Source organism: Prionailurus viverrinus, chromosome B1 (genome assembly GCF_022837055.1).
Source record: "Prionailurus viverrinus isolate Anna chromosome B1, UM_Priviv_1.0, whole genome shotgun sequence".
Lineage (NCBI taxonomy): Eukaryota > Metazoa > Chordata > Mammalia > Carnivora > Felidae > Prionailurus > Prionailurus viverrinus.
Genome location: NC_062564.1, coordinates 202,161,559 through 202,181,861, shown reverse-complemented (window position 1 = coordinate 202,181,861; position 20,303 = coordinate 202,161,559). Strand labels below are relative to the sequence as shown.

The following is a 20,303-nucleotide window of genomic DNA, read 5'->3' as shown; positions in this document are numbered from 1 at the left end:
CGGGTCAGAACAGGGACACGGACTGTGTAAGACCCCGTAGGTCAGCAATAGCACCAGGCTAAGCCCAGACAGGTTCACCTGCCCAGAGCTCCATTCACAGGAGTCTCCTGAGCTCGCCCGACTGTAGGAAAGGGAGGAAATGCCACCGCGAGCCTCTTTGAAAAGCTGCAAAAGTTCTAGAAGATTCTTTCGTGTCAGCTGATTCTAAAATCTCTCTCCATAGGTGGGGGGATGGGCTAAACGGGTGATGGGCATTAAGGGGGGAGGGCACCTGTGATGACTGCTGGGTTTTATATGTAAGTGATGAATCACTCAATTTTACACCTGAAACCACTGTTACACTGTATGTTAAACTAGCTTGGATTTAAATAAAATTTAAAAATCATATAAAAATAAAAATGCTTTTAAAAAATAAAAGAATCCCCATCCAACCTCGGAGACCACTGTTGCGCCCAGAACGAAATGGTGCCCCTGTTCACACCCCTTCATGCTCCCTGTGACCTCTAGGATGAACCCCCAAGAGGCATCCCCACCTGGACGCTGCCGGCCAGACTCCCATCCACTCACAGGGATGCTGGTGTGGTTTGACCAGTTGACTCTGGTGGCCACTAGAGGGGAAATCGCACCTTCCCAGCACCTATTCGTGCTTTCCTCTAAACCTGGCATAGGTCTTCCCTTTCTGGTTTTACAGAGGAGGAAACTGAGGCTGGAGAGTGTGAATGGCTTGCCAAGGGCCACATGGCTCGAGTTAGGACTAATGGCTGGAGGCGTTGGCCCTGGGAAGGGAGGGCGGAGGCTCCTCGCTGCACACTCCATCCGGTTTCCTAGGCCCAGGGAGGCTGTGCCCGAGCAGCGGTTTCCCCTGCTTTCCACGATCGGTGGCCAAAGCCGGAAAGCCAGACGCTGCCAAGAAGGAAACCACTCTGTCAGCTGCCCATCTGGACAGTGATGGCCGGAGACAGAGCCTCTCCAGATGAAACGGGTCACTCACTCTGGAGGAAGGGCCACGCCCCTCCGAGTGTGTAGAATCAGCGGTCGTGCCTCCCTCCTCCCGGTGCCCTGCCCGGAGATGCCGCATGACCTTGGCGAGGCCGCCAGGCCGGTCGGGGCGGAGCTGGGCCTCACCACCAGCCTCACCTCGGGACTTCCCGTGGCCCCAGACGGGCTGCCAGGCAGGGAAACTCAGGGGTAAGATAAGGAAGAGTCTTCTGATGTAGAGGGCTCCCGGGACTTGGAGGGGTCCTCACCCCTGCCCTCAAACCCCTTTAGGAATGGTCGTGGCTCGGGTGGGCTGGAGAGACCCTCTGAAGGTTACGTAGGAGAGATGGAGAGGACGCTGTAGGACCTTTATCGCCAAAGAACCAGGACTGAAGGAGGTTTACGGACTCAGAAAAATAAAATGTATTACCGGCACCAGCTTTAGGGCCTGGCGCACAGTAGGATCCTCATACAGATCTGTTGAATGAACGAATGTTTCCAAACCCTATTTGAGACCAAGGCCAGAGATCAATGTTTCCTCCCAATTAGCAGCTTAATGCCAACATGAAGACACCCGGGCCCCCAAAAGACCCCAACTCGCGGTCCCCAAGGCTCACCAGCCTTGTCCGGGTAACAATGTCACCCGTGATGGCACTCAGTTTGGGAGAAGCGTATGTGAGTGGGGGTGACCCAGGTTCAGCGTGAGGAAGTCACCCAGAGATCAGCGTCTCTCCACTTCCTTCCCCCTCCCCCCTGCTCAGGAAGGGGCGGTGCAGGTGGGGGGTGGGCGTCTGGGCACACTGGAGGGGGGTGGTGGGGAGGAGCCCAGGACCACCAGACCGGCATCCTGGCGAGGCCCTTATGCGGTGAAGGGCGGGGGGGAGGGGGGTGGGCCGGGAGGGGGCTGCCAGGTGCCTGCAGGCTCCCCAGGGTGGGGTATCGAGGCCTTGCAGGTGGGGGGTGGGGGGGTAGCGACCAGATCAGGAGCGCAGGGCAGCGAGGAGTCAAGGGCCAGGTCTGCCACTGACAGTTGGGGGTCCCGCACGTCTCTGAGCATTTCCCCGGTCCGTGATCACTGGGCCGGAGCGAGGCCTGAGAGCGGAGGCTCGTCAGGTGGCCTAGCAGGGAGCCAGGGCACCGGGCTGCCCTTTACCGCTGGCTGGCAGCGTGGGTTTGCAGGAGGATGTGGTGGACACGGTTGACATTTGTGACCAGCAGGAGTTGGGGCCCCTGGCCTGTGAGAGGAGCTGGAGTCAAGCCCGGAAGGGGGTCAGGACTTGCCCGAGGCCCTCGATGACCCCCAGGGAGCCGTGGGGTGGAGCCTGGGATTTAGGGCACCCGGGCCAGGCCTCCTTCAATGCCCCTTCCTCTTCTGCAAAGGGAGAAGGCAGCAAAGGAAGAAGCCGTCCCCTGGCTGGGCCAGCGGCCTCAGGCTCCCCCACCAGGCCAGGCCCACGGTGGGTCAGGTTCCCACGGGGGGGGTCTCCCCTCTGCCTGGGGGTCTGAGGAGGGGCTGGGGCAGTGGGGGAGGGGCGGCCACAGGGGCGGGAAGGCGGGCCCCGGGCCCCAGACCCTGCGGCAGACTGCAAGCTCGGCACGGGACGGGCCTGGATGGCCGGGAAGGGCCCGGACGCCAGGGACGGGCTCTGGCTGAGGCAGTGGTCGGATCAGAGCAGGAGCCCGGGGGTCGGCGGGGGAAGTGGGGCTGACTGGCCCACGACACAGGGGTGTGTGGAGCCGGACAGAAGCCTGCGGAGATGGAACTCCCCGGACTGTGCCATGAAGTGGCCCCGCGTCTCAGCTGCAGCCACCCACGTGCCTGCCCCCTCACCCCAGACTCCGCTCTGACGGGCCCCCCGGCCCAGACACCACCCGGAGCAGGGGGGACAGTGGGACCTCACCCTGAGGCCGGGGCTTTGCTCCCACCGCCATCGATGCATCAGGGGAAGGAAGGGGCCGCCTGGGGATGGGAGCTCCTTCCGAAAGGTACCGACGGGGGTGCGACAGCCTCCCGGGCGGCCGCTCCAGGACCGCACCTCGCGGACTGTGGCCTCGCTGCCCGGCTGTGCCAGTTCCTCTTTACAACCGACTCCACGGGACGCGCGGTTACGGTCGCCACTTACACGCAGTTCGAATCTTGGCTCCACCTTTCAGCGGGTGCCAGACCTTAGCGAGTGCCTCGGTTTTGCCGCCTGTAACACGGGGCAAACGCACCCACCTCTTGGGGTTAACAGGGCAGGACACCTGGAAGAAGGACACAGGCAGGCGGACACCGTCCCGGTGTGAGGCGGTGGCATCCCCGCCGGTCACCGCTCGTCAGTCGGGTGGGGCGACCGCTCCTGACGGCGTCTCTCCCACACCAGTGACGCAAGGCCGGTGGCGGGAAGCTGGGGGCGGCTGTGACGCGGCAGCTCCCTGCCCGGCCTCTGTGCCCGCAACAGAGCCCGCCCGTGATGCCATCCACCCGCCGGCTGGGCCCTTCTTTCCGTTCCTGGACTGCTGTGCAGACACAGGCCACCGGGCGCTGCACGGCCACTTACCCACGTGCCCGGAGTCTGCCGGGGGTGGCGTCTGCGGTGACAGGAGCAGCAGCATCAGTCACAAGAGCAGCGGCTGAACGCTTGGCGTACTTTGAGAGAGGGCTTTACGCCCTGGGTGTGAGCAGCACTCGGCTGTGATGTCACAGTCCCGGGGACAGAGCCCAAGCTCCGGGTGGTCACGCGAGGAGCAGAGGCCCAGCCCGGCACCCCCACCCCCCGCTGGCAGGTGCAGGCACCCAGGCAGCAAGTACGCGGGCCACGGGGCGCAGCTTCCGGGGACGATCTGCGCACCTGCACAGGGGACCTCCCTACTGCCCTAACATCCTCCACTCCTGCCTCGGGCACTTCCGGGGAGCTCGCTCTCCGCGCCACCTCCCCGCCCGAGTGGGCACTGCTGCTCTACCGGTGAGGGCTCAGGTCACACCCCTGCAGTCATGATTAAGGTAGGCAGATCCTGAGGGCGCCTGGGGGGGGCTCAGTCGGTTAAGCGCCTGACTCCTGGTTTCGGCCCAGGTCATCTCACGGCGTGGGAGTTTGAGTCCCACGTCGGGCTTCACGCTGACGGTGCGGAGCCTGCTTGGGATTCTCTCTCTCCCTCTCTGCCTCTCCCCCTGCTCACTTTCCCTCTCAAAATAAATGTTAAAAACTTAAAAATAAATAAAGAGGTAGATCCTGGAGGTCTCCTGAATCCCAGCGACCGGTCAGTCAGAAGCTAACACTGAGAGTGCTTACTAGGCAGGAGACCCTGTTGTAAGCATCTGACTTGCATCAGTTTACCCAATGTCACACAGCCAGCAGTTGGACCTAGGTTTCCACATTAAGAGGGCCCTTATCCAGGGGTCACTTCAGATACGGGGCGCAGGGCGGGGGGGGGGGGGGGCACGGGATAGGGGCTTTATAACAAAAGGAGTTGGGGCAGCCGTCCAACTAGCTGGTAAAAAATGAGGCTGAATCCTTAAGCCTCGATCCTGGTATAAAATACACACGCTTCAAGGATCAACTCTACAGGGGCGCCTGGCTGGGCCAGTCGGTAGAGCACACGACTCTTGATCTCCGTCCAGGTCGTGAGTTCAAGCCCCACCACGGGGCATGAAGCTTACTTAAGGGGGGAAAAAAAAAATCGATTCTACATAAAGTATACGGGTTCTAGAAAAACACAGAAACGTATTTTTATACTCTTTTAAAGGTGAAGAAAGCATTTAAAAAACATGCCTACACATCCCAGAAACCATAAAAAAAATGGATGAAACAAAATTTAAATGATTCTCCTCCGCCCCAGATTAAAGACAATGCCAACCTGAAAAGGCACCGGCCTCAAATAACCCGAGCTGAGTGTCCGCTGACAGGTGGAGAGAAACAGGACGGACAAGGGGCGGGGGACGCTGTGACAGGCACGGGTGCTGCACAGGCTGGGGGTCTCCCTTCAGGAGTGAGCGTACAAGGAAGGGCACACGGGTTTGAAGGTGTCCGCATTAGTGCTATTCAGGATACGGAATACACATAAAAGGAACGTTCTTAAATGTTGAGCAATGAGGAAAGTGTTGTATCTACAGACTGGAATAACGCAGCTATAAAAAGTTAAACAGGTCTACAATTCCTGCCACGAAAAGACATCTGAGTAAGCACCTATTTCCCACGTCACGGGCCAGTGTGGCTCCACCTTGTGCTATAAGCTTCTCTCCGTATGTTCAAACATACATTCAGCCGTCGAGAAAAGTGTTTTTGCAGAAATGTTAGCAGCGACCACCTCACGGCAATGGAAGTAGAGTTCTCCCTTATACTTTTAAAAATACACTGATTTCTTTTTCTACGATAAACATCGATGTTTATATGTACTCCCCGTCCCGTCCCGCCCCCCCCCCCCCGGAACAAAAAGACGAAGTTTTGTCTACAGCTACAGACAGAAATCCGTGTTCTGTGCAAGATTCAGGTAGTAGCTGGGAGGGAGGGAGGAGGGATGGACCCATTTCTCAACAGACCACCCCCCTCCCTCTGCAGCAAAGCAGCAGGCCAACACTTTGAGCGAGGCCCGTAAGAGCTAAATCAGCTTCTTCCGAACGAGGTGAACCGGCCACTTCCCACCTCCCGCCGCACGGAGCGGAGACAGGCCGCGCCTCTTCAGAAAAGAGCCTTTGCCGTGATAAATGAAGACAGCCAACCGTTTTTCAAATTTTTTATTTGGTGTTAACTCCACAAGAAAACAAAAAATCAGTTACTCTGGTGTACGTGAAATCAGAACAATACAACCACGGGGAAACAATCTCAGCCCAGGAATGGAAAACGGGTACTTCAGTGCTACGGGTACGCAATGCGCTTCATACCACAGTGCGTTTCAGCGTTTTGCCAACTTTTTAAAAAATGCTTTTTCTTTGTGATCATCCATTCACAAAACTAAAAACCACACTTTCAACTCTGCTGCTGAAAGCCTCCAGGCTTCAGCCACTTAGCTATGAAAACAAATAAATACATAATCTGTTAATCCCCCTGCCCACTTATAATCCAACCCCATCCCCCCCCCCTCCCGCCCCCCCCCCCCCCCACCCCCGTGGAAGATGCAGGGTCTTCCTACCGGTGCGAAGGGAAGTCGGCACCTTTGCCACCTGGAGCCCTGTCTTGATAAAAAGCAGCTGTCCAAAATCAACTGAGCTAAAGGTTGTGTCTGAAATATATTTATTTGGTCTCTGCTACATTAAGCAACGATTTCTAGAATGATCGTCACCGTAGTGATTTTAGGAATTTACAACTTCCAATTCTTTTTTGCCTTTGCTGTTAAATTGTATTTCAGTGCAGATGCTAATCACTTTTTAGGAAGCTCCGGAAGAAAGAAAAATACATAAAACCTTATAAAGTCTGTAAATAAATAACAGCAACGTAAACCTTACACACGCGCGCGCACACGCACACACACGCACACACACCCACTTTAAAGTGTCAAAAGATGTGCTGTATAAAAACAAACCCTGCCGTGTGGCGAGATCCGAGCCAACCGTCCACCAGGTCTGTCACAGCGAGGACACACACAACCGGGACGACCCCAGAGCCTCGGGGTCGCTACACCACCCAGCGCCCGAAGCACATCAGGGATTCCTCGGCCACTTCACCCCCAGCCGGTCGCCGCACACGTGTGCTGCCCGCCAAGGGCAGCGGTGACGCGGTCTCGTCTGTGTCACGCTTTTCTGCCATTCCTGACGATACAGACGTGCCAAACTGATGCTACAAATTAGGTTGTTTTGTTTTGTCTTTTTCGTAAGGAGTTAGTTTAAAAGGAAACACAATCTGGTTTTACAAACACCGCTCCTCCCAGCTTCACCTGCTGCCCGGCGGCGTGAAAGCGCGAGGAAGTGGCCATCATGAGTGGACGGGACTGGTGTGAGACGGACTGACCCCTGGGTCCCCACGAGAGCGGAAAGCGAGTCCCATGAAGCAATCGCACAGGTATGGGAGAAACTGTTACTCCCCCCGCCCCCAACCCACCACACAGAACTTGCCCAGAACATTCTCTCAAACACAAAATGAGATCTAAGCTCTACTAAAATCACAGCCACAACGGGAACTAGCTGCAGCAGCCGAGGTTTCTTCGGGGTGACGAGGTGGCCTTTACTGCACGTCAGACGTTTCTCATTTAGAGTTCTGGAGGCTTCGAGTCAATGGAGGTCACCAGCAAACCATAATTTGCAACTAAGATCCAAACCACAAACAACCCGGAAGGGGTGTTTTGGCATAAACGTAACTGCAACGTAAGAACGGGCTGGGGGTACGCTCTCTACCCCGCTGGGCCTCGTACGCCACCCGACACCCCAAAGCCTTGGCTCCTTCAGCTAGCAAGAAATCACACACCATAGTATCTTCCATGATACTTGAGGGGGAAAATCCTAAGATAGAAAACACAGTATCGTGTAAGTCTCTAAAAGCACACCCTTGCGGTTCCTACTTCAAATGTACATGAGATCTGACTGAATGAAGACCGTGGATGAGTCACTCATGCTTCCCTCCTGCCTTCAGGAAGGCACCGATCCATTGCAGGGGTAGGTGTCTATGTCCCAGTTCTTAGAGAACAAAGCCTAAAGGTCCCAAAGCTCAAGTCTCTGGAGAGCGGAAGTGGTTGCGGACACCGCGGTGCTAGGGTAACAGTGACCGGGCTGCAGCCAGCAGGACCGTAGCTGCAGTCAAGATGCGGAACGCAGGGCTACTCCTAGACAAGCACATGCACACCCATTCTGGATTTGACAACACAATCTAGTCTATTTCAAATAGCCAAGAATTTAACAGCTTGGAGGAAAAAAAAAAAAAAAAGTTCAACAGGATAGCTGTCCTCAACTCTAAAATAAGCAAGAAGAGAAAGATAATTACTGATCTGAATCAGTTAATTGAAGAAGAACCCTAAGTTGTTGTTTTAGATTAACAGGCCTCACAAAAGGGTAATTTGCCATCACAGATCGTTTTCAAAAATTAATTTGCACTACGCTGCAGGTTTAGAGATGAGTTCGAGAAAAGAGCTCCTCTTCGCCAGGGTCCGCCCACTCGCCCCCACCGTCCGAGCCGGAGCCTTCAGAGCCGGAGCTGGCGCTGGAGGAGATCTTTCTGTGGAAGCCGTTGGGTTTTGCTCCGGCATTTCTCTCTCCTGCACACCTTGCTTCATAAACAGAAGACACCTGGGATGAAAGGAACAGTTTCAACAGATCAAAAGCCAGGTTTTTTTCACAAGGGCTACGCGAAATACTCTTGACACAGAGATCAAGTAACAAGTCCATGGTTTTCTCGGGGAGAGTTACACACCATGAAGCTTCGCTGCTTCAAAGCAAAACCACCTCTCCTTCCTGATCCGTAAGGCGTCCAGAACCCTAACTCGGTACGTTCGGTCCCTGGGACAAAACGTTCTGTACATCAGGGCTGCCCAGAAACAGCAGTCTAAGTGTCGACCACGGGTGGGGACGAGGCTGGGCGCGGGGACCCCTGCCCTGCCGTGTCTCCCTGCCACGTGGGGAGAGCCCCCAGCAAGCAGACCAACCAACGCAACCACACGCTGCGGTGCAAACCAGGCGACGTGGCCAACGGGGAAGGGGAGAAAGGACACACACACACACACTCCAGACAGGTGGGCAGGGAAAGAGCTCTTCCAAAGAGTCCTCAGCTGAAGGTGGAAAAGTGAGCCCCATAGGAGTAAGAGCCAGAGGTTGTCCGGGAGCCTGGCCTCAGACACGGAGTCCTACAAACCCCCTGTCGTGTGGGACAGTCCCCCCACCCCCCCCCACACCAGGTGGTCAGCACCTCTGTCCCCCAGGACACTAAATGCAAATGGCAGCCCTTCCCTAGTCACAGGAACGACCAGTGCCCACCCCCAACTCAGGCAGAGTGATCAGCAACAGCACCCTCCCTCCACAGCAACTAGCAATGGTCCCTGACCCCCGAGGTGACTACCAAGGCCTCCTTCCCTCCCCCCACAGTAGCCGGCAACGTGCCACCCCCCACCGGCCGCTTCCCCCCGGGTCACCTTAATTAGCAACGTCCCCACCCCCATAGCAACCAGCTCGCCCCGTCACGGCAACCAGCGGCACCCCCTCCCCCCGGCCACGGGAACTAGCAGCCCCCCCGTCATACTTATGACACCCCCATTTCCAGTTGGGCAGCGCCACCCCTGGTTGGGCCCCTGAGGCGGAAGCAGAAAGACAGCTGCGCGGAAGGAGGGAGAAGGGAGGGTGCGAGGCCAGAGGCACGCGAGGGCAGAGCGCAGTGACAAGAGGCCACCGTGGTTAGGAGCGTGAGTCGCAGAGTCCCAGCAGAGGCTACGGCTCAGGTCTGCACTTGCGGCCAGACACGCGGTCCCCAGTCTGTGCGGAACAGCACAGTGGCGGCACCGGTCGGGCATCGCGAGGGCCAGCGAGGGGACACCCGACCCAGACGGGGCACGGGAGATGAGGCGGAAAGAGGTGCAACAGCTGACGGGTGGGGCGGGACGGCGTGTGCAGGTGACAGAGGCCGGACAGCGGCGGCTGAGCTCGGGTGCGGCAGGGCGCCATTCGCTGAGGTGGGACAGACTGGTGGGGGGAGGCCCACAGGCCTGTGGGTGATTTGGGGGAAAGTCCTCGCGGGACCTGAGCTGACACGGAGAAGACAGACACGTTTCCTTCGGTTCATTGGCCTGCCTGCCGGGAGCTTGTAGAAACCCGACGCGGCCCGGTGCCAGGGCTGAGACCAGAGCGCCGCACTGGGCGTGTGGAGGGGACAGGAAGGCGGAGTCTGGCCACGGAGCCCAGCTCCAGGGCTCTGTGGTGGTGCCCACCCAAGGGCTCGTTGGGGAGCGACAGGTCCACCAACTGGTGGGCAGAAATGCCCGGGGCGGCACTGGGAAGGACAGGCTGGGGGAGCGAAGGAGGGGCTGTGGGAAGCCTTGGAGGTAAGCAGACGAGGAGGGAGGCGATGCAGACGTGGGCTGAGGGCCACGGGGAGGAGGAAGGTCACACCCACAGAGCTGGGTGACCCGGGACAGTGGGCGGGCGGGCGGGCGGGCGGGAGCTCCCAGGGCTCTCGGGCTGTAGCCTGAGTGGCAGAGATGGGGGTGGGGTGGGGGGGTGTGTGGCCGTTAGTAAGTTAGTAAGGAGGACAGTCCACTTACCCTATTAAAATCTAATGGACGCTCTTCGTTACTGGGCATGTCTTTACCATCTGGACACTCTTCTATACCATTCTCTCCCTTGGCATTTGTATAACATTCTTAATCATTTTGAATGGAGAAGGGAAAAGAGGGGGGGGGGGGAAATTTCATTAAGACATGGTTATGAAACATACATTCCTGTGTCATTTTTTGCTGACAAGTGAGATCAGTTAGGTCTACCAGCCCTTCGGCGAGTTGGACTAGTCACTAAGAGCAGACACGGTCACCACTGGCCAGCCAGGTGTGCACGAGCAAACTGCTACGCCCATTTAAAAATTCTGATAAACCGTTTATCGAGTTTTTGAAAAACAGGCTGGCATAACACACGCGCCTGTCATCCCACCGTGAGACACCCGTTCAGCAAATACTCGCACCCGTAATGTGACAGGCCCTGGGAACACAGGACGAAGACCAACAAGGCCAAGCTCTCAAGAGCGTATGGAGCGGGAAGGGAGACCGACGATATACTGTGCGTGGTCACACGACAAACAAGCAGCCAGGAGGAAGTGACAAGAGAGAGCAGCAGCCTTGTTTGCTCCCCGCAAGTCCACGCCACGCTGAAGGACGCCGTTACGGTATCTGGACAACAGGGAAGGGAAAGGCGGCTAGTGGTTTGGGTAGGTACGCGGCCCCCAGAAGGGGATGGATCTGGAGGCTACGATTAGAAGGAATCCGCAATCGTCGAGCGCAAAGCTTCTCAACGCTGGAGCTTTAAGCAGAGTCTGCCCAGGCCCCACGTGAAACCCCGACTGAGCCGCGCGCTGGGCCCGGGTCCAGGCAGCAGCTGCGACAAGCCCCCCAGGTGGTTCTGACGCCCTCCTTTGTCTAGACCAGCCCCCGCACCCCTGCACAGACACAGTGCCGGCCTGACACAGACCCTGGCTTTGAATCCCTGTGTCCAAGTCCCCTAATGCCTCCAACCGAGCATCAGTTTCCCGCCGCCTGCGGTCCAGCTACGGGGCGTTCAAAGGCATGGCGCGCTCCCCGTGCGTGAGACCAGGGACGACAGGGTCGGCGCTCCAGGACTGCTGTGCCCAAGGGACGGCCTTTCACCGAGGCCGCACCGGCCGCACCACGCTCCCCATGACCTCTAGCTCTCTCTGCTGTCTCAGGACCTCGAAGTTACCAGCTCGGGCTCTGGGACTAGACGGACGTCACAGCGGATCCCCCGTTCTGCCACACACCTGTGACGTGACACGGCAGATCACTGTCCCTCTTTTGAGCCCCAGCTCCCGCATCTCTGCCACGGGGTCCCCCCTCGCCCTCACGCAGTCCTGTGCGAGGTAAAGAGACGACGCGTGTGCAGCCCCAAATGTGGCCCCGGCACTCAGTGACACCTTCTACCGCTGCTATGAACCCAGACCCGGGCTTATTCATCCCTTCTGGGCAGTCACCGGACCAAGTTCTCGCAGTCCCCACGCCCCACCCAGTTCGTTACCACGTGAACCAGGTGAGCGAGTGTCTCAGGGAAGGTGACTAGTTCCTGGACTAGAAGACGCGCCCAGACAGCTGCATCCAACCCCACCGCGATCCTTCCTGTCCTGCTTTAGGAATTCTGTACGTCCAAAGGGAGTCTGTGCTGAGCGCGGACGACGTTCCTCACGATGCTCACGTGGACGGTCCCCACGTTCTAGGCTAGGACCACGCACCAGTCCCACGCCATGCGCGCCACTCCTCGCGAGTATCCCCTCGGGGAGGCACGATCTGCAGCCTCCTTTTACAAGCGATGGAGACACACAAGGCCTGGTCACGGCCCAAAGGTCTGGCCATGGAAGCCCTGGAGTCCTGGTCCGTTTTGTCTCCCGAGCCCGTTTTATCTCCACGGAGTCCCCGCACGGCCTTCTCTGTTAAGACTAAATAATACCCACACTTACAATGAGCCTTCCAAACATCTCAACTCCAGTGCGGGAGAGCTCTAGAGACCCCCATCCGGGAAGATCTGTCAGGACACGGTGTGCAGGGCCCTGGTGCTCCGGCTCCTTGCTTCTGGCCGACCCCGTCCCCCACCACACTCTCACACGGTTCCCCCTTGGCCGGGCCCCCCAGGCTATGCCGAATGCATCCAGCTCCCGCACCAGCCAGGGCTTCTCAGGGGGCACCTCTCCCCGCAGGTAGCCCCAACTGTCACACGGCTCACGTCCCTGCCCTCTCCGGTCTCTGCACAGACATCCCCGCAATCAGGAGAGCAGGAAAGGAGGGCCGTCTGCCTCTGCGTTCCCAGTGCCCGGCACGAGGGCGCGTAAGACATGCTGGCCGCGTGGTCGCGCGTGTGAACGCACGGCAAGGCCGGCAGGAGGCAGGGTGCGGGGCGTGGGCCTCCAGGCCAGACGGGCGCCCCCGCCGCAGGGCACCTGGCGCTGCCCTACTGTCGAAGGGCACGGCCCCCTCTCCTTCCCAGCGAGGCCGAAAGCTTCCAGGTCAGCCCCTGAGAGCAGCACACGCTCATTATCAATCATCAGCCACGCTGGAAGCTTCAGGGGCAGAGGGGAAGGCTGAGGCTGCCTGGTTTCCTGGCTGACCCGCTCCTGAGACCGCACGCCCCCGCCCCCGCCCCCACAGGCCGACAGAAGGCGGCTGTGGCGCCACCATCAGCACAAGGCAACTGTGCAGGGATTTAATGCAGTTGTGAGTGGAAGGTCGTTCAAAAGCCTGGTGAACGTTACTCATCCACTGAGAATTTCTGTATTTGCCACCTCACAATTAAAAAAGCATCACGCACTGACCATTGCTTACGACACCTACCTGGGACTGTACTGGTCACCAGGGACCCACAGCTGAGAGTCGGGACGGACTCCTTACTAACACACGAAACTAGACTAAGGCTGTGCAGACGGCCCTTGACACACTAACAAAAGCATGAACTCAGTGTCTGAAAAATCACCCTAACCTCCCAGAGGGATTGGTCTTCCTAGACCCCTGGCCCTGCCTGCTGCCACATCCCTCTCTCCCTCTGGCACTTTCTGGGTGGTCCTCTCACTGCCCTACTCTGGGCACTCAGCCTCCCCTACCTGTATTCCTGTTAACTCATCTCTGACTTAACACTCACCCGGTGCAGCACGATGGACATACGCCAAGGCCAGATTTGTGCTCCCATCACCCCGGCGCCCCCCTGGGCACCGCGTACAGACAGCTACCACAGAGAACGAAGCTTCTGGACCACAGGAAGACAGCCTGGACGCAAGCCTGAGCTCGATGGCTAATACGCATGATTCGGACAAAGTACCAAACCTGAATCTTAGAGCTTCCTCATCTGAAAACTTCGGCTGACATCTCACAAGGCTATTGTGGGGCCTACGTATCAGATTGAGAGCACCTGGTAAATAATAAAAGGGGACCCAGATATTAGCTAATGCTAAGGCAACAGGCCTTTAATAAATGCGGTTAGGTAAGCAAAGATGCTACAACTGAGGCCCTCGCCCTGCACTTTGGGAGCCAGCGAGCCTCTGGGAAGGAGGAAGGTGAGCTTTGGGGGAGGCGATTTGGGGCTCACAGAATAGAGAGAAGCAACCACCCCGCCTCCCGCCCGGGCGGAGAGGCCGAGCTGCAGAGGGAGGCCGGCGCAGGCGTTCTGCGCGCCGGAGTGCGCGAGGCCTGGTGGCCAGCGAGGGGTGTCACTGGCTCCACGTTCGTTACAAAACAACTGGAGACGGGGCAGACCTGCGGACGTATAAATGCTAACAGGCGGCTTACGTGCCCCTTCCAGCTCTAACAGGGGAGACCAGACGCTGCAGCTGACAGGAGCCCCCGAGACAGGAGCCCAGAGTCTCCCTGGGCCCACCCCCTGGAGCGAGCCCACGGCCTTCACAGTCCTCGCCTCGCCCCGGACTTCAGGTCAGGACTTTCTATAGCTTCTGGGCATGCTCACCCGAGAAGCCCACAGACCAAATGTGCTGCTGCCCCATGTCCCCCACCGCCAGCCCCCTCCAGCCCCACCCTGCTGCTCGGCCCTCACAGACTCACTTCAGCGAGCCCCGGCCTCCTCTCCGAAACCTCTCCTCGCCGCCCCCCATCTACTCCCCCAGCAGCGCCTGAGGCCAGGCACTGACCCTGTCACTCGCAGACCCCTGCAGGGGCCTAGAGCCCCAGTCGGTACCTTCGGCTTTTCAACTGCTCCTCAATCCCCTCTCCGCTCTGCTGATAGAATTGTTTTAAAACACACACCTGGAGGCACCTGGGTGACTCACTCGGTTAGGTGGCAGACTCTCGGTTTCGGCTCAGGCCATGATCTCACAGTTTCGTGAGTTCAAGCCGCGCATCGGGCTCCGTGCTGATGGTGCGGAGCCTGCTTGGGTCTCTCTTTCCCTGCATCCCTCCCCCACTCTCTCAAAATTAATAAATCAAAAAAAAATTGTTTTAAATAATAAAACACACCTCTGCCGAGATACCCTCCAATTCGCAATCTTTTAAACGACCTTCCCTTCCTGCAGGTTAAACCTGACCTAATTCGGCAGAGCTCCCAAACCTCCCGATGGGCTCCTTCCCTGCCTGCCTCTCCAGCCTCAGCTTACAACCCAGCTGGGCCCGATGGGTCCCTGTTCCCTCCACCTGCCAGAGATCCTCTTGCCCCAGCATAGGCTGTTCTCTTTCACGGGCTCTGCCCTTGCCCGGCTTCCCCATCTGGGCGTCTTCCTGAAGATCCCCCCATAGCTGATGATTTCTGCCCCACGATTCACTGGGATCCTGCCCAGATGCGGTCAAAGGTCGGTCCTGCTTTCAGGAATCCGAATGCCTTTCCCCACATCAGGCTAAGGGCAGGATGTAGTTCTCATCTCTGTGTCTCCAGTGTCTCACAAATGCTGGCTACACGAAAGCCTCTTGGTAAATGTTTTCTGGACTGATACTCATAGTCGAAGAATTGCTCGTAACGAATTAGAAATCTGAACGAAAGAATCAATGACCTACCTTCACACTCTGACGCAGGAAAAAGAGGAGAGTACAAGGCTTTTTCCCACCAAGTCTGTTTTTCTTGACTTCTATTCATTCCTTGAACATCAGTGTTCAATACAGGAAACTGTTGAGGTTAAACAAACACAGAAAGAAGTTTACAAGTTTTCAGGATAAAAGAGAAAATTCAAGAATTATTAACTATGAACTATAAATCCAGGATTTTTAAATGATGACTATTTTTTTTTTTTAATTTTTTTTTTCAACGTTTATTTATTTTGGGGACAGAGAGAGACAGAGCATGAACGGGGGAGGGGCAGAGAGAGAGGGAGACACAGAATCGGAAACAGGCTCCAGGCTCTGAGCCATCAGCCCAGAGCCCGACGCGGGGCTCGAACTCACGGACAGTGAGATCGTGACCTGGCTGAAGTCGGACGCTCAACCGACTGCGCCACCCAGGCGCCCCTATTTTTTTTTTTTTTTTGAAGTAGGCTTCATGCGTTTGACTTCAGCTCAGGTCATGATCTTGCAGTCCGTGAGTTCGAGCCCCGCGTCGGGCTCTGTGCTGACAGCTCAGAGCCTGGAGCCTATTTCAGATTCTGTGTCTCCCTCTCTCTGACCCTCCCCCCTTCATGCTCTGTCTCTGTCTCTGTCTCTCTCTCTCTCAAAAATAAATAAATGTTAAAAAAAAAAAAAAAAATTTAAAGTAGGCTTCATGCCCAGCACAGAGCACAATGTGGAGCCTGAACTCACGACCCTGAGATCGAGACCTGAGCTGAGATCAAGAGTTGGACGCTTAACGGACTTGAGCCACCCAGACACCCCAAACTAACATTTGTTTTTGTGTTTTTAATACTATCCTAAACAAGGTGAATTTATTTATTTTAAAGATTCTATTTTTAAGTAATCTCTACACCCATTGTGGGTCTTGAACCCAAGCGCCCCAACAAGGTGAATTTAAAAAGCCAAAGTGTTCGTAGCACATAAAAGAAGTTTTTCTTAAGAAGCATTTATATTGGAAGTGGAATGAAAATCTTTTTAGAGACACAACAAAAACTCTTACGAGGCAGAATATTCCCCATAAACATCCCCAGGTAAGGCAGATTTCTGTATTTTGGAAATGCAGAGAAGTAACAGGGCGGTCCCAAGTCTCCACTGGTGTGCAGTGCTCTGGAGAAAAGGGAGGACCCTCTTCTTCACGCGCGCGGGCAGGAGGGAGTTGAAGACGATGCGGGACAGAAAGAAACGGTACAGGCAGAGTTACCAACCTAAACGTCTTTGTAACTCAAGCATCTGCTTTGCTGAGACCAGAGGACGGTGAAACTAAATCCAAATAAAGGACTGTGAATATTGCACGCGTCTTTACTGTTTTAGAGAATGTTCTGTTATTGTTAAGTGTTCAAGGTTGAAACCTGAGCTATTTTAGCAACCAATGACCATCAATCCTGACAGGATTCTGTTACTCTCTTACGTATAAGTTGTTTTACGGGTCTAAGACTTTTTGATTCAATAATGGATTTTTTTATTATTTACCTAACGGGAAACACCGCCAAGTCTCATTTTTCGCTTAACCTCGCGGAAACACTCTTAAATGAGAAACTGAAGAACCCAGCGAGGCCAGCGAACCCTCACTAAGTTCTCCCCCAGCTTATTCCAACGCTAGCGGTCAGTACGACTACTTACTAAGCAGAACTCACAGGGCTAGCCTCACGCACATGAAGCCAGCAATAGCCAAGGTCTACAGCGTTCAAGATAATTAACTGTATCCAGCACATTACTTCACAGAACCCTAAGATCTTTCTGGAAGGGCCTTGCCTTCGCTCCAAGGCCCACCTACTCTATGCCAGATGGCAGCTCAGTGCTATCTGGGAGCAACACAGTCGCCCTCACCCCCAGAGCATCACTGAAAGCAGACGGATTTGGAGGCAACAAGTTCCTACCTGCAAAAGAAAATGTCCCAGGCAGCGGTGGAGGGATCGGTGTTGACTCGCGCAAGGGCAGCTGTATGGCTCACCATGAAAACCCTGTCTCGAGACCGCGGGGGTGGGGGCCAGGTTAAGAAAGGGAGAAAGAACTCATCGCGGACGGTGGGAGGCAGCTGGAGAGCAAGCCAGAAGGGCCGGCATGAATGGAGAGGAGGCTGGACTAGACTGGAGCAGGACAGGCAGTGAGCTTCTTACGGGCAGGGCCCATGTCTCACGGATCTGTGCACCTCCGGGCACAAGGCACACTCAAAGCAGACACTCGATGCCTGCTGGCCTGAAGAAAAGGCGCCACCTGCACGCAGGTCCCTGATCATCTGGTGTGCCATCCTCTGCCTCCCCACGCCGCCCCCCCCCTCAGGCTGAAACCACTGTTAAAGTCACCCCAGTTTCTGCTACGCTTTTAGGATGTTTTCTGCCTCCTCCCCTGAATGTCAGTCAAAGGCACAGACTTCTTTGTGCTGTTCCATGCTACCCCGGACACACACCCGATGAACCTGCACTATCTTACGACCTCTTCCCACTCCGCTATCTACAGCTTCTGGGTTGGTCAGCAAAGATGACCACGCTTTGCATAAATGGCGTCCACTGTACGCACGGATTCAACTTCTGGTTGGCGGAGAGCGGACGAAGGGAAAGCAGGCGAGAACACAGCTGGGACGGGCCGGGCGCCTCTGCCGCAGCTCCGCTCTGCCTCTCCCCCAGACGGCTTCTCACCTGCAAGCCTGTCTTCCAATCACACCTTGGCTGAGAGCCGGCCCCGAGCGCCTACTTCTTGGCAAGTCCTCCAGGCACCCCGACGTGCCCTCTCCCTGGCGCAGGCACACCAGTGAACACTATAATCAGTCACATGCTGTCGGTGAATGTCACCGGCAAAGGCAGGGCTCCGTGCGTGTCCCCAGCACCCAGCCCGGCGCCTGGACAGAGTGGGCTCCCGAGAAATATTCAATGAATGAAGGAAACAGTGCAAAAACAGAGAAGACATGTATTTGGGCCAGAAAGCCTGACCAGAAACGTTTCTGGCACCAGATGGGACACTCAAATTCCACTCTTTAGGAGCCGGAAGCTGGGTAGAGGCCCCACCCAGAACTCTCACTGAGCTCCTGGGTCTGGGAGAACAAAGGTGACTGGTGGTCCTGAGGCTACTCCGGGAAGAGTACTGTGGCCCCCCGGCCACAGTCAGCCCTCAGGTATCCGGGTCACGGGAGGAAAGGAAAGCGAATATAAACGGAGGGACGCGGAGTGTGCACAGAGAACGGGTTCTCCTTTACTGACAGCAAGTGGCAGGCAGCAGGAACCACTCGGGCTCCGTCCCGGACCCTGGGGTCAGTGGCACACGTGGGCCGGGTGCCATGCCCCAAGGGCCAAGGACGGCACCCCCACCCGTTCATCAGAGCCTCTGACCGCCAGGCGTCCTCTCCTGGCCGGACCACAAACTCCTGGAGACGGCTCGACCCTCTGCTGTCTCTCCACGCTGCAAAGAGCACGGCACCAAGTTGGCGACCGAGTGAACAACGAGGAGAACATTTACGCCACAAACTTAGGCACAAACGGACACCCGAGGCACGCTCCGCTGCTCCTCACCTCCGTCCTGTACTTGAGAAGCCACGAACTAACTGCTGGCAGGTGCTCTACGCACGCGAGAAACTCCAAGCCTTTTCACCTTTGCTTGCGCTGTCCGTTCTGCCCCGAGCGCCCTGCTCCTTTCCCTGCTGCCCTGGGACACTCAGGGGTGTTCAGATAGCCTCTGGGACCCTCGCTGCCGGGAGGGCTCTGCTCTGGGCTCCCACGGCAGCCTGTGCTCACCTCCGCCACACCACCTACCGTGTGGCCTACAATTACATTCGCCCAAATGCCCTAAAAGATAAGGAACCGGCTACGTAAATCAGAGCACATCTGTCCACACACTGGAACCGAAAAGGAAAGGCGATTATAATAAAATGCCATTTCTGTGAAAAGAAAAAAAGAAAGAAAAAAATCTATGCGAATGTGTATTTGCTTCTACGTGCCTAAATATCCTGGAAGGACGTACCAGAACACATGCTCATGGCTGCTGGGGAGGGACCTGTTCACTGTGTGTATCCACCCTCCTGTACCTTCGGAGTTTGAGCCCTATGACTAAAGTGCCTATTTCAATTAAAATAATCCGCTTGCAAACTGGTCTTCGTAACAAGACTGAATTCTTCAAGGGCAAGGATGATGTCCCGTTCATCCAGGACATCTACCTTAGCGATAAGCAGGTAACAGGTATTCAAAACATGTTTGCTGAAACTGACTGAACTGAACTTTTGAAAAGAATCCACGCTCCTGGGCACCAATGCTATTAGAATTTCTACATTTTAAGTTTTCTGTTTTATTTTGTCATTTCCAAGGAAACTCTGCACCCAACCCAAGGGGCTTGAACTCACCATCACCACCCTGAGATCAAAAGTCAATGCTCTGCCACTGAACAAGCCAGGTACCCCTAGAATTCCTACACGTTAGTCCACCCGCTCTGAAAAGGTGGCCTTTGAACAGTGACCTTCACAACGGGGCTCCCAGACTGCCCCCTCTTGGGAAAGGGGGGAAGACGACCCTCGTAGGGACTCCCCTAGACTGACCAGGCAGTGTGACGGTGGAAAGGTATACCCTCTGCTCCAAGCCTGGCTCCGTGCTGTCCTGTCAGACCCTCTCCCAACCTCCCCGTGCCTCAGATCAATCTATGATGGGAGCTCTGACCCCACTCTACACCCCAGCACCTCTGCCCAGAGGCCGGGCCGAGAGCCGCTGCTGCAGGGAGACCAGCAGACAACCCCACAAGGCCCTCCGAGGACTTTACTAGAGGCCTTCCAAGACAACCCAGAATGCTCATAACACGTAAATCCATCAACATACTAGAAAGCGAAGGAATATGGCAGTGGTATGATGTAGAATCTCGCTTCTTCCCTCTTTTTCTTTCTTCCCAATCTGGAACCAGGTGAAATACAAAGTACATAAAGGAAAATTCGAGGATAAAAAGAGGGGCAATAAACAGACAGATAAAGGCTAACAACATTATTGGTTTTCTTTCTTGGCAGCTCGGATTTCAATGTTTCAATGGGATTCAGTTCACACCTACAGGTCTCTGGGCAAGCTAACCAGAGCAGTGACTCTCTGTGGGGCTTCCTCCCATCACGAGCGCCCGCGTCCCACCTAGGCACTGACCCCGCAAGGGAGGAAGGCAGAGTCTATATCCGTAAGGAGCTTATAACCTAACAAGAAAAAGTACATACGTGACTCACGAAAAAT

General features: G+C 56.0%; 1 protein-coding gene across 6 annotated transcripts in view; it reads right to left on the bottom strand.

The window, feature by feature from the left end:
• Window positions 1-6,067: 6,067 nt before the first annotated feature.
• KIAA0232 (KIAA0232 ortholog) overlaps window positions 6,068-20,303 on the bottom strand; it is an 87,850-nt gene continuing 73,614 nt past the window's right edge. For 2 of the 6 annotated variants that reach the window (XM_047855383.1, XM_047855384.1), the window contains exons 7-10: window positions 19,911-19,982; window positions 15,073-15,181; window positions 10,132-10,229; window positions 6,068-8,170 (exon numbers count right to left, since the gene is read on the bottom strand). In XM_047855383.1, the coding sequence (XP_047711339.1) occupies window positions 7,991-8,170; window positions 10,132-10,229; window positions 15,073-15,181; window positions 19,911-19,982 (459 nt within the window). In that variant the 3' untranslated portion in view covers window positions 6,068-7,990. Of the gene's footprint in view, window positions 8,171-10,131; window positions 10,230-15,072; window positions 15,182-18,620; window positions 18,986-19,910; window positions 19,983-20,303 lie in introns of those variants that run through there. The other 4 variants (XM_047855385.1, XM_047855386.1, XR_007151486.1 and 1 more) reach the window with 4 other exon arrangements.